Here is a 20,248-nt window from a genome sequence, read left to right as displayed (position 1 = left end):
GGCAGAGGCGTTTGGAAAATGTGCTCTGCTTTTTTTTTTTTTTAAATATAAAACATTGGGTCGATTTTTAAATTTTAAATATTTTAAGTTTTAAGTTTTAAAATTTCCTAATATGTCCATTTCCATGTTTATAAAGAAACATGAGCATAGAAACACCTACCACCCTTAACTGTGTTGCTGAGTGAAACCTAGAAGGCCTTGCCTACACAGTACTTAGCAAACTTCTGGAATATAAATTGCACAATAAATATCTACTGCTATTATCAAACTAAAACAGCTCCCAGGCCGACAGTTTGCTGTGTCTGTGCCATGCCCCTGATCTTCCAGCTCCATTATAAGATCAAAGGCTGTCAGTAATGCTAAGCTGAAGCTGTCCTGCTGATGTGGAGATCAGTGAAAATATTAAAAAGTAAATTTGGAAAGGAATGTAAGAAGCACATTGAGCATGAAAATGAAAAGGACCCGAAGAAGACAGAAGGAAGCAGCTCAAGATGGTGGATACAAAGCGTTTTTTTCCGGCCTGTACTCCCTCTGTGGCTGCTCACTTCCTAGAACAGTATAACAGCAGTTCTGATATAGACTCACTGTGCCTCGCAGAACACCATGCCCAGGGTCAGGGAGTGGTCACGGATGTACAAAGAGAAAGAAGTTAAACAAATCCTACTTGAACTGAGTTGTACCTGTACCTTAGGGCATTGAAGAGTTGTTTTCCACACAGTATACAAATCGAATAATCTTTTGGGGTATATCAGACCTTTAGTCCAGTGTCACCACAGTACTACATCAAGCTATCTGTACTACTCACAACGAAGGGAAGAAGGAGCTAACTGGACCAATCAGTAAAAACCGAGAAACTTTAGTAATTACCTTTTCTGCTGGTAAAGGACTAGAATACCCTTGGGCTAATCCCCAATGGGACAATCCACAGAGAATCTCAAATCTTACAAAGAAACGTTTTAATTACTGACTGGAGCCTCTGAGGGCCCTTGGATCACAGAACTGGTAGGAAGAGTGTCACCTGTGGCAGAAAGCATGCATGGGGCAGCGACATGGCTCAGCCTGGTGACATCTGCCACCAAGCCTGCCCACCTGAAAACAATCCCCGGGAACCAGGTGGGAATGAAGAGAACCAATTCCTGCAGACTGGCCCCTGACTTCCACATTTGAACTGTACACACACACACACACACACACACACACACACACACACACATACATGCATACACATGCATATACATGCAAGCACACATATACACATATGCATGCACACATGCACACAAATAAATATCGGTGAATATGTGTGTACATAAATAACAAAGACATATGATAGAAAGATATGCAATCTATTAGTATCATAATGTGCAAAAAATTAACTTCTCGTAAACGTGTCTCAAATTCAATAATCACTACAAGTCACTGAGTAGCTCAGTGCTACAGAAAGTGATAATTCGGTTGCCACAGACCTTGTGAATAAAACATACTAAACTACCAGTTTTCCTTATGAAGTTTTAAGCGGAGTATCTCACAAGCAGGTTAGATGACTGGTTTGACATCCGTATCCATCAGCATGACAACCCTAAGCTATATAAGCTATCACTTATCACTATGCAGATCCTTCACTCTATCTTATCGGTTTTGATTAACTAGAGTCTACTTGTTACCTGTTTACATAATTACTTAAAAACCCATACTAATAGGACTGAGTTCTTGGAAAGAGCCTCAACTTTAAGCAGCTGATGCTACAGAACACATATTTGACTTTTAGAGGGAAAAGCAAAAGAGTCAGAGAGCAAGGAGCCCACATTTTGATGTGAAGCCCTCATGGGGCAGGGTGGGGGAGTGCAACTTCATTTCCCACAGGGAAATATCTACTGAATCGATATCTAACCTGAATGAAAGTGATATTAAAAGTAAGGATTAAGCCAGATGTGGTGGTGCATATCTATAACCTTAGCATCGATAGCCTTAGACAGAAGTATCATGAGTTCAAGGTCAGCCTAAGCTATATAGAAATCTGTGTTGCCTCAAGAGATACATACACTTCAGTTGGCAGGATGCCCGAAAGAATGGGATTGTGTGCTAAGAACAGCAAACTGCTTCTCCCGTTTTTACTCAACAATTAAAAAATAAATTTGTTTGGGGGGGGGTAGCTCTGTTACTACACAGGTTGAGCAGAAATGAAAGATAAGGTTATAAACGGCACTCCCCCCCCCCCGAGAGGCTGAGCCTTCCAATATTTACTTATTTATTTTATTTAACAACAAAAGGGGGGGTGGACAGTGGTAGTATAACACCTATTTAATCCCAGCACTCCAGAAGCAGAGGGAGGTGGATCTCTGAGCTTTAAGCCAGCCTGGCCTACTGAGTGAGTTCCAGAACATCCAGGGCTACACAAATAAATCCCATAGTAGTTCTGGCCGGCCTAAAGCTCACTATGTAGACCAGGCTGGTGTAACACAGATCTGCCAACCTCTGTCTCTTGAGCGTTGGGATTAAAGGCATGCCAAGGCCTATGCCACCACACCCTTCATGTCTTAAACAAACAACAACAAAAAGCAGTCAAGCTGGCCTCGTTCTGGATTTAGCTGGCAGAAAAATTGGATAATTTAGGGAAACAAAGGGCAAAGCTGTCCCACAGTTTCCTCCACTGAGGACCAGGTTGTACATGGAACACAATACTCCACTGCACCCTCCTACCTTCCTGCTGGTGAAGCCCCAGTTCACAGACCCCTCCCCTCCCTCCCTCCCTCCCTCCCTCCCTCCCTCCCTCCCTCCCTCCCTCCCTCCTTCCCTACCTACCTGGCTTGTCTCTGTTTGGCTCAAGACAGTGAGCAGACAAAAAGAACTGCTCAGACAAGAGGGGAGAAATACATAGAAAATGTAAGAAACAAATAATAATTGGGAAAAATTTTTTTCATTATTTCCATCAGAAATACTCTTTGCTAAGTTGTGTGGATTAATCTTTATATGCTTGGGTCACAAATCAGACCCAATGCTTATTCACGTAGCCAATGCTTGGAGAACTATTGGCAACCAGTACAACAGCGTTTCTCAACCTGGGAGTTGCAACCCCTGAGGCTGTCACAGATCAGATATCCTTCATATCAGATGTCTTCATTATGATTCATAACAGTAGGGAGGTTACAATCGTGAAGCAGCAATAAAAATAATTTAATGATCGGGGGTCAACACAGCATGAGGAGCTTCAGAAAGGGTCACAGCATTAGGAAGGTTGAGGGAACTCTGCTCTAGAACGTCACAAAAAACTAAGTTCAAGATGCACGAAGTAGCATATTAACAGATCAACACATCCTTCTATATTTGTTCTACTGTAGAGATTGAAACTTAGAATTGGTAAAATTAGTAAATCCCCCCATGGTTCTTTTTTTTACAGTCCAGTCATTATTCCCCTCCCTGTTTGTTCTCCCCACATTTCTTCATCCCATTCCCCTTCCCCTGTCTCCAAGAGGATGTTCCCATGCCACCCCACCCTACCCCCATCAGACCACCCCCCCTCCCTGGGGACTCAAGTCTTTTCAGGTTTAGGTACAACTTCCCCCGCTGAGGTCAGACCAGGCAGTCCTCTGCTATATGTGTTGGGGGCCTCATTCCAGATAGTGTATGCCGCCTGGTTGGTGGCTCACTGTCTGAGAAATCTCAGGGGACCAGGTTAGTTGAAACTGCTGGTCTTTCTATGGGGTCACTCTCATCCTCAGCTTCTTCCAACCTTTCCCTTATTCAACCAGAGGGGTCCCCAAATTCAGTCCTTTGGTTGGGTGTAAGTATCTGACTCTTTCAGCAGCTCGTTGGGCCTCTCAGAGGACAGCCATTCTAAGGCTCCTGTCTGTAAGCACACCATAGCATCAGTAATAGTGTCAGGCCAAGGGCAGATTTTTAAACTCAATTAAACTAATTTCTTTTTCCTCTTTCCACACATCGCATGATACTAACTATTTGAAATCACGAAAAATTTTCCACAAACAATGTACCCAGAACTCCAAACCTTGGAACACATTTTAGCAGGCTGCTTTAGTAGCAGTTGGGGGAGAGTCCTACATGGTCCTACTTTGTCAACCACAGTCCCTGTGGCACTGTCTGATTCTCAGAAGACAATCACAAAGTCCCAGTCAGTGGCATATTCTTAAGCTCTGACTTTTCCCCCAAATTATATTTGAAGTAATGTAGCACACTCCTTGCTTTTCACACTGTATCCTACAGTGTGTGGAAGAGTCTGGATGGTGGAATGGTGTTTCACAGGGGATAGGGTTGTTTTAAAGTTTGAAAGCATTTGGGGCTCACCTTCCCTGAAATCTTTACTTCACAGATGAAGAAATAGAGCCCAAGGAAGAGAGATAACCTACATCAGATCATTCCGAGGAAAAGCGTCACCGTGCACCAAGCCTAGACCCTCCAGGACAGGTGACTTCCACCACTCCCATCCGTGTTGGACTGGCACCTTTAGAAATCTTTTAGAAACGTGACCTTTCTCGTGGTAATATCACATCTTTATTAAAATGAAATGCTACCATTCTGTCAAGCTACCAAAAACCATTTAGAACAAAACTTGTCGTGACATTGGGGATGGAACAAAGGAGGAAATGGTAGCAATTAGCTTTATTATGTCATAAAAAGCAGTGATTCTTGGCTTTGATACATTAGAGGCACCTTTGAGATATAAACAGCAAAATGCTCCATCAGTGCCAAATTTGCATAAATTGCAAGGGTTATATTGATGCCACCTTCCCATAACCTTTGACTGTAGGTTACAAACCCCTGGCCTAGAAAAAGACAGCGGCAGGGTGAGGGTCACGGATGCAGGCAGAGCACCAACTCCTGCCATGTTTATGGGTCTCGGGTTGAAGACTGCTTCTGTTTCAGTGTCCTCCATCTTTATGTGATGCAGCAGTTTGTCCTGGAAGGCCTTTGTATGAGAAGCATGCTTTTTAAACAAACATTTAGTTAACCAGATGGGATAAATTAAAATAACAAACATGGACAAATGAAGACATTGTCATCCAAATAAAAATATTCACAATGAAAGTGAAAATGTCCAATGTTCACAGAAGGGCAAACACTTTATTTTAGGTTTAAAAATTATTATTATTATTATCATCATTATTATCATTACAAAGAAAAGGGAGCAGGTTAAAAGAAGACCTAGACTGCCTGCTCCTATTCAGATTCTTATGGAAGTGCTCCGTTACCTCGTGGGAGATGGTGGGTGAACGATATCTATCCATGTGTCTTGTGAACGTCTGGCAGCCTACACTTCCCTTTCTGCAGCAGTGTTTCAGAAGATTTGTAAAGTAGCTGATGCTAGCTTCTTTATGTCAAAATACTTCACATTTATTGATGATGAGTACAGGTTTCTCCAGTTCCAAACATCCATTTTGGAGGTGCAGACAGCATGGGCTACTATCAGAGGCAGCATGTTGTAACAGGAGCTCCCACACTTTCAAGTCACAACATCCCAGGCCAAATCCCAAGTCCAGCTCTAGCTGGACAACCAAACACGCAGTAAATACATAAACCCTGACACCTCGGTTTCTGTATCTTGGGGAATGAGCTGATACACATGAAGGATGTACCCAGCAGACAGCAGTTCGCACCGAGCATGGTGGGCCTCTGTTATGGTAGCCACCTGCGGGCCGAATAAAAATTCCAAACGACAGTCTTCCTAAACGTGTTTCTAGGTCAGTATCTGGGGGAAAATCACCTGCTTGGCGTCAAAGGTAGTGCCGATTTCTTCCATTCTTTGCCTGGTCCTTAGAATCTGGTGAGAGTGTACCAGTACAGAGTAGTTATTATATTCGCTAATCCACCTTAACCTTTCCAGAGTCCTGCTGGAAGCACTTCATTCTTTATAATCCTCCTTGTGGATATGGGCATGAGGGTCTGTCAACCATTCCAACTCCCCAGCTGAAGAAACTTAGGGAGGGAGTGGCTAAGTTACTCAGGGTGAGTCACACGAATAGGGCTGCAGTTCACCCCAGACAGGACTCACAATTCACCCATGTGATCACCCCAACCTTAAACCTCTCCCAGCTCCACATGCTCACCATGGCCTGTGAGGCCTCAATGTGTTCATTCATCTTTTTATGGATAATTTAAGCCCCAAATCCAGGCATGGCCCTCAACGCTGGCACTGAGAGATGCTGACACTGCTCAAAGGAGGAAATTGAATGTGACAATCCCATTGTCCTCGAGGATACTGCATTTGTACAAATCACCATAGGTGTGACAGCGTCTGGTAGAAATGTATCTACTGATATAGTGCTGGAGATAAAAGTCTTTAATGAAGGTATTGGCAGGAACATGCAGCCCGCCCTCCCCAGTCACCCACAAACATACATGCTAAGGACACACACACACATGCAACGTGCCCTTCCCTGTCCCCCTGTATGCACTTTGTACACATGCATACACACACATGCACATATACACAGTCAAATAACCAGGCCTCCTCCTCTGTCTGCCCCCTATCCTTACACATGCACTTCTCTCTCTCTCTCTCTCTCTCTCTCTCTCTCTCTCTCTCTCTCACACACACACACACACACACACACAACACACGGGGAGAAAGGGTGTGCGCATTTGATAATCTGGATGATGTCTGGATGACACCCATTTGACTATCAAACAGTGCAGTCATACAAACAGCTGTACTTTTAATGACTTTTTGAAGAAACTTCTGATACTTTAAAGCCACCTTGTTGTGTAGTTTTGTTCATGTTTTACTTCTTTTTTTTTCATGTTTTACTTCTAAATGCAAGTTGGCAGCCTTTGGCAGTAGTAGCCCAGAAGTGAAAAGCTACTAGGAGACTACATGCTCTCCTTTCTGTCGTTGTAGAGTAACAGGGTTCTATTTTTAATAAACTGGTGATAAAGGGCACACCCCAGAACCACAGAGTTAAGGTGAGGCCCAGAAATCCATCTCTCCATTGCAGAACTTCCCAAAATACACAGGGACACTTGCCCCATCTCTAGATTAATGATGATGAGACATCAGAAGAAAAACACACAGCTTGTCATAGGCCATACCATTACAAACTCTCTTCCTGTGCATTTCCATATTAATATACATTCCCACTTTGTGGTTTTGAAACAACTTCTTTTTGGTAGTCACACAAAATTGAATTTGAACAAAGGTCTGAATTTTGTATACCGTAAGTTACCGTGAATGCATTCACTGAAGTTGAATTCTGATTTTTTTTTCCTCTCAACCATGAGTTTTTCATTCTCTAATTCATCTGGAGTCTGAATTGAGTCCCCTCAAAACAAAACAAAACATAAAAAACAGAACAAAGAACTACCTTGAAATTAGTTATCTGGTGCACACTACATTTCCCAATGGCGTCAGTTGATAATTGGGCTGGTGGAATGTGTTTTGTGGTATTCTGCTTTTGTTCTTATTCATAAAAATTAGACACACTATAGTTGGCGAAGCCACAAAAGACTCTGCACTAACTACTTGGCAGCACCATCGCTGACTCTTCTTTAAGTAATTCACTCCCAAGTACAAATTACACAACGTAATGAGAGTAACTCGGTTGCTTAAGATGCCTGTGTCCACTCACCATCGCTTGCTTCTTCCTTTTCAGGCATTTATAGAATCCACCCAGGTGTCATGAATGCGTAAAGAAAATCCATTCATTGCTCTACGGTCATTTAATTTTCTCCCCGGCCTTTCATTCATCACAAACTCCCAGGTTCCTTTTTACCCTCCACTAAAGACTTGGGTTTCCAGTCTGACTTCCTACGCTCTCTGCTGTCAGTGTGGCGAACTGATTGCTGATAGAAACTTGGCAGTATGAAAAGGCAGTTCCTACCCAGGGAGATAGTAAGCAAGGCTGGAAGTTTCCGTAGTGCATGGAAGGCATTGTGGTCACCCCAAATCATAAGGCAAGATACCCAATAGTTTATAACCGATAAACTAACCATGCTTTATTTTCACACAGATACAGTATGAGGTTATGCCATTAAATCGTAAAGACTTAAGCCACATCCATGTTGGTGATGATATAGAAAAAGATTACATGCTGCAGAGCTGAGGAGATGGCTCAGTGGGTAGAGTGCTTGCTGTGTAAGCCTGAGAACCTGAGTTCCAACCCCAAGTATCCACAGAGAAAGCCAGGTTCTGTGGTTCTGTAGCACATGTTTAGAGAGAGGTGGGGAAGAGACAGGATCCCAAGAGCTTGTTACCTAGTCAATCTAGCCGAAATGGTGAACTCCAGGTTCAGTAAGAAACCTTGTCTGAAAATAAAAGATAGAGAACAATAGAAGAAAACATGCTGGTCTCAGAAAATTCAGAGAGAGAGAGAGAGAGAGAGAGAGAGAGAGAGAGAGAGAGAGAGAGAGAATGAATGAATATTACATTCTGCATCTCTATGAATTGAGTTGTGCTCAGAGAAGAAGCGGCTTATGATTCAGGCTCTGTGACTAGCTTGGAAAGTCACACTTTGCTCAGCACGCACACGAAAACAAGGCAGCCCTGCCCAAAGGCACAAACGTACATGCTGTTCCAAATTTTCATTTCCAAATGAAACCAGACAGATAGACAAGATAGGAAAGAAGGGGAAATGAGAAGAAAGAAGGGAGGGAGAACTGGGAAGGGAAGGGAAGATGAAAGGGAGGAGGGTATAGCAGCAAATGACTCTCCATGGGTTCCCAGGCTGGGATATTTTCCTCATCAGAACCATATTTTCATTAATCTAAAAGTTTTAGTCACTAAGAACAAGTACTGTATAAGCAATTGTGGGATTTAAATCCTTTTCACAAGTGTTCCTTACGCTTTCTGGTAGAGTCCAAGAACTTTTAATATGAGAAACTGAAAATGCATTGTGTCATTGTGTGTGTGTGTGTGTGTGTGTGTGTGTGTGTGTGTGTGTGTGTGGTGTGTTTAAATAGCTTTCTCCTTTCTATTCCTCAAAAAGACAGACAGTACTAAACTTGCAGGAAACAATTTGTGTAAGGCCATTGCCTACAGCAGACTGTGAGTTCCCAAGCATCTCTTCTGGGCTCTACATCTTACTGGGGAAATCATAATACTTAGATTTACTTGGGAAACACATCCAAGACAGTCTTCTATTCTGAGTAACCCACAGTTTGTCAGTCATTTAGCCAATTATCTTCCTAGGCAGGTTCTGGGCATGGTGGTGTGAATGCCACACATGCCTGGTATTCATAACCCCTCCATCCAGTGAGGAAATGGATTGTGTGTGACTATGATGTACGTATGTGATAAAATGTTAGTGCCATGATAAATACACAGATGAAAGCGATGTGTGTTCCTTGAAAGAGAAGGTAGTTTGAGGCTGTTCAATACGAAGAAGGTTATAGGAATTAGGTCATGAAAGTAACTTGGATTTTATCTGGCAGAGAAAAGGAGTAGCAGGATAGGAAAGAGAAGAACACCGATTAAAATATTAATACTTTGCAGTCGACGTCTCTTAACATGAGAGTTCAGAGATGACTCCCGAGAAGTGGAGCAATCGAACCATGCAGAGCTGTGAATGAGTCCTTTGATTTCTTAAGAAAGGAAGAACCACTCACTAGAGGTTTTCAAGCAGAGAGTCTGTATGTTTTGAATGTTAAAGTTAGAAACAATGAAAAATATAAACTGGAACAAAAGTTGGTAATCTCTCTTACTCATCTAAACAAAGTACCAAGAGCTTCCACAGCACTGTCCCTGAAACCTTCCTGCAGTGACAAAATGTCCTATACCCTTACTGCTCAATACTCTCTACATCCATGCTGTCCAGTATGGAAACCTGCTGCCATGATGGCTGTCCTCCTGACAGTACAGAGATGTCTTAAAGGGAAAGAAAGGTAGAGGGGAATTGTGGAGGCAAAGTTCAGTCGGTTGAGTGTTCTGGGATCTGTTCTCAGTACAATACTCATGGCATGTGATTGACACACTCGTAATTCCATCACTTGAAAAATAGATGTAAGAGGACCAAGAGTTCAAGGCCACCCTTGGCTACAAACATGAGTTTAAGGACAGGCTGGGTTACATGAGACCTGATCTAAAGGAAAGTTCTTTAAAATAATAATTAAAAAGAAACAGCTTAAGTTAGTGCAGGAGTTAAGTTGGTTTTGTTTTTGTTTGTTTGTTTTGTTTCCTCTTTGTTAAGAAACTTATGTGGTGGAACTGAAGGTGTGGTTCATCTCTTTAGCATTCGTGGGGCCAGGAGGTTGGTCCCTAGTTTATCTTGGGATAATTTATTCACTCATATGTGTCTGTGACTGCCGTAGATCACAGTGCAAACTGCTTAGCTTCTCTATTGTGCTTAGTAATACCTGCATTTTGTAGAAGACTATTGTTTTTATATTCTCATTTTTCATTACTTTGCTTTTTAGTCATAGTAGTTGTTATCTATGATACAAGAATTACTTTGAAAAGGTTTCCAGAAAGGAAGAACAGGATAAGCAAAACTACCAGAGGCTACCCAACTGTCAACCTGTGATGTCACTCACCTATAACCTAGAGCTGGGGTATGAGCATAGCGGGTTTCAGGACAGCCTGGGTGGCAGGCAAGAGTGTCTCAAAGAGGAGACAGTTAGTTATTAATGTCTCTGTGAGCTTCTCTGGGCCGTGACCATTTGTACACTTTGCTTGTTTTTTGTTTTGTTTTGGGTTTTTTTGGTGTTTGTTTGTTTGTAGTTTGGAGGGGTTGGGCAATTTTAAGAGATTTAAGAAAAATTAGTTGGGTCTCTTGTGTGCCAATCTAGTAGAATTCATGTAATATTTTGCTTAATTATGTGACTTACTAGTCATTGAGAAGGCTACAGAAACAAAGTCTTAGCATGGTATCATAGACACGCACTGTCAACATTGGCAATTCTTCTCATTGACTTGGATCAGTAGTCTTATCTACTGTGAAGTCTCTGACCTCTCCCACTTCCTGCACACCACTCCCCTTCCTGGCCTTTCTGTATTAAAGCATTTGGAAGGAAAATACTGCACTCCCAATTCATTTAATAAATGAATTACTGAAAGGAGTGCTTGTGTTCACGTATGTCACATTGAACCCTTCTAAAGAAAGCTACTCCTGAGTACAGACACAGTTTGTTTAAATACAGCATCTCTTTCTTGCCACAGACAAGACACTTTTTTATCAGGCTCTAAATATGAAGTGCATGTTCTCTCTCTCTCTCTCTCTCTCTCTCTCTCTCTCTCTCACTCTCTCTTTCTCTCTCTCTCTCCCTCTCTCTCCCTCTCTCTCACTCACAAACACACACACACACACACACACACACACACACACACACACACACACACACAGTGAAATGACTACTGAAATGACTACTGTGGAATATTCCAAAATGAGTCAAGAAAGAGTTAGCCAGAATAAATTTGGGCCCTTCAGACCTTTCAAGTCCTTGACTCTAAAGTTCAAGGAGAAAAAGTAGCTCTTACCCAAGAGAGCAGCTAAGTTGCAGAAAAGGAAATTCCTGATTAAGAAGGGCCTTTTGTTGAAGTTCATTTTGCTGTCATCTTTTGCTTGGCAGAAAAGGACATCTAAGATTGTGCCTTCTGCAATATTCCCAAGGCAAAGTCACAGTCCCAAATTCTGAGGGAATCATCTTTCTTGCAGTTGCCTAACTCTCTACCACTCCTATTCCACAGATTAAACAACAATACATAATTCCTCGGCAAGCCAGGCCGGTCCTACATGCTCCTCTCACAGCATCCTCTTCCTGACTCAAATGCACTATGTTGGGACATGTACTTCTTTATTGCTGTCCTTACTTGCTTTCTTATCCACTTAAGCCCAAAGGAAGTCGCACCCTAAACTGATGTGGGTCCGAAGTGTTAGTCTTCTCCCTTAGTCTGGGAGAAGACATTTTTATTCCTTCCCCACTGCCCCTAAATGTAGTGTGAATCTTCAACTGTTGGTTGGAAAGTCATGACACTGAGGAATAGAAACTAACAACTCACTGGCCACTCAATTAATTTTGGAGATTTCTAAGCCCTCCATACATTTCCACTGTTGTAGTGACCCTTTTCATTCACTGGAATTAGGTTAGGATGTAGAGTTTCCCCTGGTTCCCAAGTCCCTAATAATCCTCAACCTTACCTGGCAAAAACTTTGTGTTGGGGCTGTCAACCATTCTAAGATATACATTACAAATAAGAACCTTAGATTTTTACAGTTCCCAGTAGGACTTGTAACAGAAATGCTTTGAAACCTTCAGTGGTCAGACAAGAACCTGAACTATAGGTTGTCAAGAAAAATTCTTATGTAAGAGATGAGTCTGGTCTGGGGAAAGGGGATGATGCTAAGGCCAGGTAGCCTCACTGCTGTCCCTTGCCTCCTGGCATTGGGCCTGTTAGAGTATGCGTCACACTGGTTCTCACAAAGGAGTGTATTTAAAACAGTGGTCCAGAGAAGCTTTTTCTGTGAGCTTTCATTCCTTCAGGGCCTGACCTTTGTCCCAGGCCCCCTTCTTGCAGGGAATCTTGGCTGCCTTATGTTTCACTGAGGCCTCCTAAGAAGCATAATGCTGAAAATTTAGCGAGGAAAACCTTCCGTTCTTCCCTTTGTTTGAGAGTATGTCTTAGCTCAGGCTATTGTAACATTCATGTACACTGGGGATTATCAGCAACAAAAATCCACTCCTCTTATTCTCAAGGCTGGGAAGCCCAGGCTGAGCCTCCATTAGACACAGTGTCCTATACATCCAGAGCTAAGTGTCTTCACATAGCAGAAAAACAGGGAAGTCTTTGGGGTCTCTGTCATCGGGGCGCAATTCCCTGGGCTCTGTCATCATGAGCTAATCACCCCCCCCCCAGAGCCCTGAACCTCCCCATACTCACTCTGTGGCAGGCAGTGGTTGATGAAAATGGTTTTTTAAATAGAAACAAAAACCTCCCCTTTTTCCCACTTATGGGTAACCATCACTTTAAAGGCATATAAGGAGAAACAAATACAGTCGCAGCAGGCACAAATACAGCAAACATTCCCAGTCCTTTTTTAATCATCTCTAGGCTATGGCTTTAGATATAAGTGATTATATTCATTGGTTAATTTTATTGTGGACCTTTAAGGTTTTAAGATGTTTACTGGAGGGGCTGGAAAGACAGCAGTCAGTAAAGTATACCCTGTGTAAGCACAAGGACCAGAGTTCAGATTCCCTCGAATTCAAGTAAAACCTAGGCATGGAAACTCACTTTTAACCCCCATGCTGAGGAAGCAAAGGAAAGCAGATCCCTGGAGGTCACTGGTCAGCCATTCTAGCCAAGACAGTGAGCTCCAGGTTCAGTGAGAGACCCTCCCTCAAAAATAACATGGAGGGCAACTTGAGGAAGATCCTCAACATCAGCTTCTGTCCATCGTGTGTGTGTGTGTGTGTGTGTGTGTGTGTGTGTGTGTGTGTCTGTGTCTGTGTCTGTGTCTGTGTCTGTGTCTGTGTGTCTGTGTGTGTCTCTGTGTGTCTGTGTGTGTCTCTGTGTGTATGTGTGTGTGCCTATGTGTTTGTTTCTCTGTCTCTGTCTCTGTCTCTGTCTCTGTCTCTGTCTCTGTCTCTCTCTCTCTCTCTCTCTCTCTCTCTCTCTCTGTGTGTATGTCTGTGTGTGTGTGTCTGTAAAATTTAGTTCTAGGTGACTACAGATAACTATGTCACTGTATCCGTGTATCTGTGTATGGTTTCCCCCATATTTAGCATCTTTTCCAGCATTCTTCCTGGTGTTTTTTTCCGTAGCCCTTCTGCCTCCACCTAGTGTTCATTCCCAACCCCTCATGTATGGCGTGGCTGCTACTAGTCCAAAACAATTTCCCCTTCTGGCCTGCAGTACCTTTTGGGACAGAGCATGTCCTTCTGAGGCCATTGCTATTCGGAAGCCATATAGCTGTACTAAAATTACTTTGTTCAGTGAGTTAATGAATTCTCCCACCCATATGACTCAGCACATTGTCTACAGTGGTGGTGGGTTTTGTTCCTCTCTGTCTAATTATACATAAGGTCTCTTAGGAGAAACAAAATGGACTCACAAGGAAGAAGAAACAGATTACCAAAATAAATCGAGACCTAAAAATAGTGCATAGTCTACAGTAGATTGTAGCAGATGGCTTTCTAATAAAACCTCTCTCTTCTCACCTTATAATACTAAGAAATGGTGAATGAAAAATCTTTACATTTTCTTCTCATCAATAAATGAACAGAAGAACCAAAAGAAAAGAAAAATCAAAGAATCAATACCTTTTGTGAACTAACTATTAGACATCATGAGATTAAAATGAGATAGGAAATAAAAACACGTTTCCCTGGGGCTGGAGAAAGGGCTCAGTAAGAGCATTTGCTGTTCTTGCAGAAGACTGGGGTTCCCATGCTCAGCACCCACATCATGCAACTCACATCTTCCTATGACTCACTCCAGGGGACTGAACACCTGCTTCTGGCTTCCACTGGTACCCTTACATGTGTGTGTGTGTGTGTGTGTCTGTGTGTGTGTGCATGTGTGTACACAAATACACAAACACTAAGAAAATACATAAATCTATTAAAATATTTTCACAAGCCAAAACTAGGAATTTAGAGGGCTGAGAAGTGAGATACTTTGGTAGTCAACAAATTTAATGTTTTGTTCTTAGTGTGAAAGTAAATTTTAAATGTCCATTTCTGACCCATTGTGGCATTTGTGACCAATGTGTCTGTCTTTGATGTAACAGATATGTTATATGATTCCTCCACATGTGTTTATATGATTTTTATCTGCTATTTCCCTGACGATTGGTTGACTTTCAGCAGCTTTAAATACTAGACACCTATTATTCCACACTTTCCAAGTTTCGGCTGGGTGCCTCTGACTCAGGCTTCCCAAAAGGCTGTCATCATTGTCTTCTATAGCTGCCCAAGCAAGAAATTAATCTTAAAGTAAAAAAATTAAATCAGCTAGGAGATTAATTGGTGCATTTTTAAACAACCACAATAGTGAGAAGAAAAATTGATGATGTTCCTGAATGAACAATAGTATCTCATTAATAAAACTTAAAAGAGTTTTACCGATTTTTATAAATATTCATTATGTAGTTGATTCTGAGCAGGCACTGCCCTTGGGAAGAGCTGGGGCATAGAGCTTCCAAAATGAAGATACTTCATCTTGGCTGTAGGATGTACTGGGCCCTGCATGTGAGTTTAGCCCCTCCCTCCTAACACTATATCCTTCTTCCTGTCCATAACCTCTGGGACACCTCAGAATCACAGGTTAAAGGGAGAATAATTAGCCTGCCCAACTCCATTCTCCCACCCTTGGCCCTGTGCCCACATTTGGCATCGCTTTATCCTCTTTCATTTTACTCCTCCTCTCTCACCCTTCTGTGAGTCCTCTTCCCTGCCTCCCTCTTCTCCCTTCCTCTTTTCCCTTACTCTCTACTTGGACTTTAAAAATCATCCCGGTTATATTATCTTTTCTTCACAATGGACCAGGTGTGCAAACGCTCCTTGAACACTATACTTTCCCTTCAGGGCACGTAATATGATTGATAATTATGTATTTGTTTGTACTAACTGTTAAGATCTGTCTTTCTAACTTGTCTACACTCCTTAAGGAGCAGAGGTGTGTCTAGCTAAGCCATATGCCTTTACCTTCAGCCAGTACCACCTGGCACTAAATCCCGAATAAAGAAACCCTAGGATCCCCCACCAGTCCCCTAGCCATATCTCAAATCCTAAGTCATTACAGGGAGGCAGCCGTGGATAGTTGTAAGTTTTTCTTAAGAACTGGGTTGTCTAGCAGGACTGCCATACCTCAAGTATTGGCGCTCACCACAGTCGCTGTTTCTGTCCCTAGAAATCTGTTTCGGAGACAGTTTTGCTCATTGGTGCTCCCTTCTAGACTCCATGCTGAGCCTAGTCTCTGGTGTCATCGTACTACAGTTAGGGATCACCAAGTGGGTAAAATCACTTGCTCTACAAGCCTAATGGCCTCAAGTTGATCCCTGGAATCCACATGCGAAGCCAGATGTGATCTCGGGCATCTGTAATCTCGGCAGTCCTGTGGCAGGATGGGAGATAAAGACAGGACACGCTTCCTGAATCTCAGAGGCCAGCACAGCAGAGACAACGGAGGTTTCCTTGGACAAGGTGTCCATGAAGGCTCCTCTCACGAATAGGATTAAGGTCCTTTTCCCCCCTTAATCTTTTAATAGCTCTTTGAGCATTACAGTTTATTTTCATGTTTTTATGTTAGCACCAGGCTGCTTTTATTACTATAGCTCTGTAATATAATTTGAAATATGGGGTGCTGCTACCCCCACGGGTTTTTGGTTGATCAAAATTGCTTTATGTATCACGGGTCTTTTATATTTCCGTAGGAACTTTATGATAACTGTTTTCAATTTCTGGGAGGAGATGCATTAGAGTTTTGATGGGGAACATATTGGATCTGTAGACAGCTTTTGGTAGGATGGCAATTTTCACTCTGTTAACCCTGCCAATGGGAAATCTTTGCCTCATCTTCAATTTCTTTCTTTGGTGTCTCAGGATTCTCAGTGCACAACTTTTTCACTTACACTTGAAATTCTCTCTCTCTCTCTCTCTCTCTCTCTCTCTCTCTCTCTCTCTCTCTCTGTGTGTGTGTGTGTGTGTGTGTGTGTGTGTGTGTGTGTGTGTGTTGTAGTTTGTCATTGTTGTTGAGGTCATTGTGAGTCACAGTCATACTCTTCCCTTGAGCTCTTTCTTGGTTTATTTGTCATTTATGTACATGAAGCCACTGGTTTTGTGTATCTATTTTACATCCTGCTGGTATTTGCTGAGAGTGTTTATCAGCAGGTTTCTCACAGACATTAGGATGTTTTATGCATACAATCATATCATCTGCAAACAACACTGCTTTGACTTTTTCCTTCCCTACCTGGGTCTTCTTTATCTCCTTCTCCTGTCTTACTGTTCTAGCAAAGACTTCAAGTACTGTGTTGAACAGGAATGGAGAAAATGGTCGTACTATTTTGTTCTTGCTTTCAGCGGAAGTACTTTTTCTCTATTTAGGATGATAGGGTATAAGCTTCCTGTAGATTTCCTTTATTATATTGAGATATATCTGATGTATCCCTAGTCTCCCCGGGACTTTTATTGTGAATGGATGTGAGATTTTTGCAGGAGTATACTCCTTGATTTATTTGGGCTGTCATAACCAAGTTCTCAAGAGTAGTGAACATAAATAATTTTTTCATAGTTCTATGACTAAGAGGTCCAAAACCAAGGTGCTATCAAATTGGCAGCTTGCAAGGGTCTGTCTCTGCATCCAAAATGGTGCATGCCTTGAAGATTGTGTCCTTCCATGTGGAAAGAATGGAAGGGCTAAGAGGCTGATCTGGGCTTCTCATTTGTCTTGGGGGTCCCCCAAACTACCCACATGCCAAGTGAGTCCCTGGAAGGCCTCATGAGACTTGACATGCATCCGTGATCAAAGCCAAGGCATACTACAAGGCAAACTGTATACAACAGGATCAGCAGGAAGTAAAGACACAGAGAAATCTAATTGGTCCGTTGAAAGGGTGCTCCATCAGGGGACAGTCTGAGTGTGCTCTTCCCCCACCATCAAAGCATGCAGTCATGTATCTACAGTGTCCAACTGACTAGCATCCCGATGTGATAGTTCAGTGTTTATTGTGGTACATGACCAGTAGAAACCATACTCCCTGGTTTGAATTTTGATCCTTTCCTGGCCTTTACTATATCATACAATACTGTGCTGATCCTGAACAACAGAGGTGAGCTACAGCTTCCAGTCAGCTTTGTGATCACAAAGGCAAATAAATGCTACTATTTCAAGAACTGTGTGGCTAAAAGTTTTGGTGTTCATTAGGTGAAGTGTATTAAGTGGAGTGTGTGGGGGAGGGGTGTTACTTTACAATATTTGAATTCATTTTGTGCTTTTGGAGATATATTTCCATAATTCATTGAAGAGCACCTCTTCATACAATGTTTTTAAAGTCCAGGAAACCTATTAAAAGCTTAGCACCCAAAGTTCATAATCCGACTAGTGACAGGAACAGCCTTTTCCTGAAAATGACCAAATTTTCAGATCATAAAACAGTAGGCGTTTGTTGTGAATTACCAGAGGTCGTATGTTCTGTTTCTTACTTTATTTGTCTTCCACCATGTTCTTTTTCTTTAACAGGCAGACTTTCCACAGCTCGAGGAAGAGCCATGGATTTCAAGCGTGTGAAGGAGTATTTTGCCTGGCTCTACTATCAATACCAAATCATTACCTGCTGTGCTGTCATGGAGCCTTGGGAACAATCCATGCTCAACACCATCATACTAACCATTGTTGCTATGGTGGTATACACTGCCTATGTCTTCATCCCCATCCACATCCGACTGGCTTGGGAATTTTTCTCCAAAATATGTGGATATGACAGTTCAATATCTAACTGATATCATCGGAATTCTGTGAAATGGCGTAATGTATTCACATTGCTTACAACTTACTGACTTGGGTGACTGTGTTATCGTTCACCTGTGACCTGACCAGCACTCTTTCTATGCACTGTCACACACATCCTGCCTGGAGTACAAGATAGGTGTCTTCCCGCTTGCTTTTGAACATGCAGCATTGTGCATCAGATGATAGGAAAGGCCATGAGTTTAACCCCATAGCCCACATTTGCTCAACTCAACTCTGTGGCTGTAGATTTCTTTTGAAATCCGGATGCTTTGAAATAAAACTTTTCTGGAAGATAGGCTTATAAGAGACATGATGGAGTCATATTTACACTACTCTTTTCATATTATTCCACATGAAAGGATATGTTACAAAAGTATTCTTCATAGGCTACTGTCAAAAGTACCCTGCACTTGTTTACAATTTATTAAGAGGTGGGAATAAAATAGATGAACCTGTAAAGTCTTATTTTCTGGTAGATAGCTAACACCTAAAATTCATTTTTTTCTTCCTTTTTAAATTTTCATTTTCTTTGCTTCACCTAAAATTCTTTTACTTTACAGTAATAGGCTAGAGACAATTGTCCTCTTTCGGATTTTGTTTCAGCAATGTTTCAAATGCTCCTGAAATCTGGCTTTATCGCAGCTTTAAAGGAATGTTGATTTTCAGGTAAACAAACAACTACTGTACTAGAGAATAATTTAAGTTTCAGAAACAAAGCATAATCAAGGCAAATTCGCATATTGTGACTCTTGATCATGGCCCACCTTACATGATGCTGGAGATAAAAGAAGAGAGATCGTTGTTTTGCTGTGCGTTTGGTGAGAGGAAGGAAAACTGCACGTCCTGGACCACAGGAAGAAAGGCTGATAAATAGACTGGAAGTAATAGCCAAGCAGCAGGAAGTCAACAGCTCCAGTTAAAGGCTTTGATACAGCAGCGCCTTTGCACAGCAGAAACAAGATATATTAAATTTCTCTCAAAATGGTTATCTTCAAAGTAAACGTAAGAGTTTAATTATAGTGCTGAGTCAAACATACAAGCCAAAGACCAAGCCTTGCAGCTTTTCTTTCTTCCCAGTAAAGATTAACATTAGTGATTCTGGAGGGTTAAAAAAAATAAATAAATAATAAACATGTTTTGGGCAATATTGGCACCTTTGTTTTAGGAGGAAAATATTCCAAGGAGTCATACAAAGAAAGATATTTGGCATGCAAAATCAGCCTGCATGTCTATTTAAAAAACAAAATGTACATTTTAAACAGAAACCAGATATGAAATATATACTTGTTGATTTTTGCAAAATAAAATTAAGTTTACTTTTATAAGCAAATGCCCAGTTTGGACATGTTTTTTCTTTCTTCATGATATACTACAGAGCACTACAGATGACCTCCTCCTAATCTGACAGGGAAATGGATCTCAAAATGGTAGAATAAAACTAGCATTTGCTCATTCCTTTCCTGGTTGATGTGATGGAACACTTATCAGGACCAGCTTCAGGAAGGCGGGGCTTCTCCAGGCTCACTCACTGTCGGGAGCACAGCACATGGTGGTGGGGAAGGCATTAGGAGCATGCGGCAGTTGGTCGCACTGAAGCCACAGTCAGGAAGCAGAGAGCATTAGATGCTAATGCTCGGTTCATTGCCTCCTTCTTACTCAACCCAGGATCCTACCAAGGACTAGTGCTGCCCATTTCAAGGTGGGCCTTTCAACTTTATCTAGAGCTTTCTAGAAACACCCTTATAGACATACTCAGAGATGTTTCTATGGTGGCTCCAAATCAAATTAAGTTGACAATGAAGATTGACCATACTAATGGGCTTCTCAATGCTTTATACACATTTTACAGGTAAC

At 41.9% G+C, this 20,248-nt stretch overlaps 1 protein-coding gene across 4 annotated transcripts in view; it reads left to right on the top strand.

Moving 5' to 3' along the window:
• The window catches only part of Sptssb (serine palmitoyltransferase, small subunit B), a 29,428-nt gene extending 9,704 nt beyond the window's left edge, over positions 1–19,724 (top strand). The window contains exons 2-3 of one of the 4 annotated variants that reach the window (XM_063281087.1): positions 4,325–4,489; positions 18,125–19,724. In XM_063281087.1, coding sequence (XP_063137157.1) covers positions 18,154–18,384 — 231 coding nt within the window. In that variant the 5' untranslated portion in view covers positions 4,325–4,489; positions 18,125–18,153 and the 3' untranslated portion in view covers positions 18,385–19,724. Of the gene's footprint in view, positions 1–4,324; positions 4,493–18,124 lie in introns of all 4 variants that reach the window. The other 3 variants (XM_063281086.1, NM_001271299.1, NM_001271301.1) reach the window with 3 other exon arrangements.
• The last annotated feature ends 524 nt before the right edge of the window (positions 19,725–20,248 follow it).

This window comes from Rattus norvegicus, chromosome 2 (genome assembly GCF_036323735.1).
Source record: "Rattus norvegicus strain BN/NHsdMcwi chromosome 2, GRCr8, whole genome shotgun sequence".
Lineage (NCBI taxonomy): Eukaryota > Metazoa > Chordata > Mammalia > Rodentia > Muridae > Rattus > Rattus norvegicus.
The sequence above is the reverse complement of the archived record's forward strand: the minus strand, read 5'-3'. Positions and strand labels throughout refer to the sequence as shown.